Genomic DNA, 3,053 nt, shown 5'->3' on the forward strand with positions numbered 1-3,053 from the left:
GGGGGAAAAAAAAAAAAAAAGGCATTCGAGAAATACTGTTTCTCACTTAAATAATCAAAAGGAAAAAAAAAAAAAAACCGTAGTGACAAGATAGGGCAAACGTGCTTGCATGCAAGCCCCCTCACTTGTTCTACGTAGACTTCAGAGCAACACCATGCAGCATCCCCTTACGGGTGCAACCTGCGTGGCACTGCCGAATGTGGGCATGTGTCCCCAGCTCTCCTGTGCCTTGACTTTTATGTACTTACAGCAGGTAAGTTTGCTTAACTTTTTTCTTTTCCTATCGTGCCTGCTTTGTCAAGCATCGTTTGGGGGATTTGTAATCTTGGAAATATATTTTTTTTATTTTTTTTTCGTGTGAATAGACTGTATAAATGTCTCCCACTGTGTGGAGTGAATGTTGTGCCTGCACTTAAGAATGGTGAGAGTGAGTAGAAAATATGTTTTCACTGAGCATCGAGCCTTTGCATATTTTTCTTTTTCTTATATTTTTGCAATGTCTTTGTTGATGCTGTTTCTCGATATTTAACACAGTACTTTGACTGCATTTCTTGTGGCTACTGTAGCAGAGTTTCAGCCATAAAGGACTGCTCTTTATTCACTTGCAGGCATAAATTATACTTCTAATGTAAATGTGCCCAATGGCAATTTTGTTTAAGCCTTCTTTGAAGCCAGGAATTTTAAGGCTGTGTTGAAACATGCTGCTGATTAAAATCAAGCTGATTTTTAGTTCATTAAAAAAAAAAAAGGAAAAAGATTTTTTTTTTTTTTTCTTTTAAAGCTATATCTCTGCAGAATTAATACTTCTCTCTCTGAAGTATATTGGAATGGGTTTTGAAAAAATTCTGATATCAGCAAAGCAGTATCAGTTTCTAGTCCATTTTTAAGAATTTTTTAAAATGGATTGCATATAATTTTTGCTTCTAGAGGGTTTTTTTTTTAAGTATTTCCACCCCTCTCTCTCTCCCCAAATTATTTGCTGTGTGGTACCTTCTCTCTGTTACAACATGAAACAAATAACTGGATAATAACACATTATTTTTAAACTAGGATTTTGGAATCATCATTGCATTCTACTTCTCTATGTTATAACTGAGTCCACCATTATAGAGAGTCATCTAGGAGGTCTGTAGAGCCAAGAGAGGAATCTGTTATCATGCAAAAATGAATAATCCTGTTTATTCTGTTACTTTCTGCTGAAACTTCAGGGAGAAAAAATTCTTGTGCCTACTCTAACAAACAGGGGCATTTCTTCCAACTTCCACTACAACAGTTTATATTCATATTGACTTCCATGAAACAGGCTCTAACTTTATTTCTGTATTTACAAATGCCTGAAAGATGCTTTACAGTCATTTTTTTTTTACCTAAAGATTAAATAAATTAGGTTAAAAGCTTATCTTCCTTTCAAAATATTTGTTTTCTATTACTGCTGACAGAACAGAACCTGAAGTATTTGCAGGATAGAAACCCTTCTGTAGCTTTTTTTTTTTTTTTTTTTTATTCCCTTCAATAGTGTAGTATAAACCATTTCTGACTTCCGGCACGGGAGTGCATAATAAAAGATTCTTGTATACGCCCTAGATTATACATGTATGTGGGAGGGATTCATGTGTCTGCAATTAAAATTTGCATCAGATATATATATGGTGTCTTTACTATTTAAATCAATTGCACGTCGTAACTAAAATGTACGTTCTGAGTAGTTCTGTATTCTGGATACCTTTTGGAAATGACATTTATAGATCAGCTTTAATGATCCGGTGTGACTTATGCACTTGCTGTTTGTATACAAAATGTACTCCTGTATTTGGTTGGATTTCTTCTTCTGAGTTTGCCCAACAACAATTTATATGTTAAAGATCCAGCTTTTGAAAAGGAGGGGGGGGAAAAAAAAAAAAAAAAAGAGAATTAAGGTGAGAGGTCAACATGGCCACACAAGGAGCTGATAAAGGATAACATAAAGATGAGGTTAGGTGCTATAATAACCTTCCCTGTGTGAGCTATTGCAGTGTCATTATGCAAACACGTCTGTAGGATGGCACTGCTTTAAGGTTTAAGAAACTGTGCAACCATAATGATTACTTTAAAATAGTGAATTCAGTTCCATCTCTTCCATTTGAGAGGAAGATGAGAAGTGATTGCTAGTGCACTTTACAGAGTGCTATATCTAGCGGATAATTTTTAACTCTTTAAGTGGATTAACTGCCACACAGAAAGTTTTTTTTGTTTTTTGTTTTTTTTTATTATTATTATTATTATTATTTGAAGTGTTGCCTTTCCCATCTGGTTAATCCTATTGTCAGTTCAGAATCATTCTGCCTCTACTAACCACAGTTATATATAAGTTAAAAAGTCATCTGAATTCCTGCTGTTAATTGTGGCAGGTTCAAAATTCTGTGCTGGTTGCTTCTTTTGATTGCTGGTTGGTATTTTAGTTATTCTGGATTCCTAGGAAGTCAGATAATGATCATCTTAATTCGGATATGACTTATTATTTTAGGCATTTGGGTAAGTGTTCCTTTAGTAACAATATTACTTTAGCTCAGGATTATTCAGGCAGAAAGATAGTACTGTGGTGACATTACCTATGAAGCTAACATAGCATGGTTCTGCTTTTAAGTAGGAAAGGATAAGAAGTGTTTTATATTTTTGAAAAACATTAATAAACTTTTACCATGGCAAGCTACTTGATTATTTTTTTGTTCCCCCCATATCTGATAAATCCTAGCAAACCTATAAGAATACCCGTGTTTTGTATGTTCAGTGCAAATACCACTATTTCAGTGAAACTGCAAATGTTTTTCTCACTCTATAAAGTTGTCTATTGATCTTAAATACTGGTAACCTAAAAGCTTTATCTGGCGACTTAATAACCAGTAATTCCCCCCTGCCTGTGGACCCTGTGACCAGCAGCACATAGCCATTACGTGACCCTATAGAGCAGAGTAATTTTTTTTTTTTTCCTCTAAGAAATTGGACTTCAGTCATGTCTGCTCGCTTGCACCTCAGTTAAAATGTATTCAGACATCTGTATTACAGCTGAACTCTCT

General features: G+C 34.8%; 1 protein-coding gene across 22 annotated transcripts in view; it reads left to right on the forward strand.

Moving 5' to 3' along the window:
* Nucleotides 1-3,053, forward strand: part of RBFOX1 (RNA binding fox-1 homolog 1) — a 1,263,570-nt gene that overhangs the window by 980,610 nt on the left and 279,907 nt on the right. For 6 of the 22 annotated variants that reach the window (XM_026858929.1, XM_026858927.1, XM_026858932.1 and 3 more), the window contains exon 1: nt 20-253. The exons of the other annotated variants lie outside the window; for them this stretch is intronic. Coding sequence is in view for 1 of the 6 variants with exons in the window: in XM_026858926.1 (XP_026714727.1) it covers nt 110-253 (144 nt within the window). In the remaining 5 variants the exon portion in view is untranslated. Of the gene's footprint in view, nt 1-19; nt 254-3,053 lie in introns of those variants that run through there. 22 annotated transcript variants of the gene reach the window in all.

The sequence above is a fragment of the Athene cunicularia genome (genome assembly GCF_003259725.1).
Source record: "Athene cunicularia isolate RWA chromosome 14 unlocalized genomic scaffold, athCun1 chr14_part1, whole genome shotgun sequence".
Lineage (NCBI taxonomy): Eukaryota > Metazoa > Chordata > Aves > Strigiformes > Strigidae > Athene > Athene cunicularia.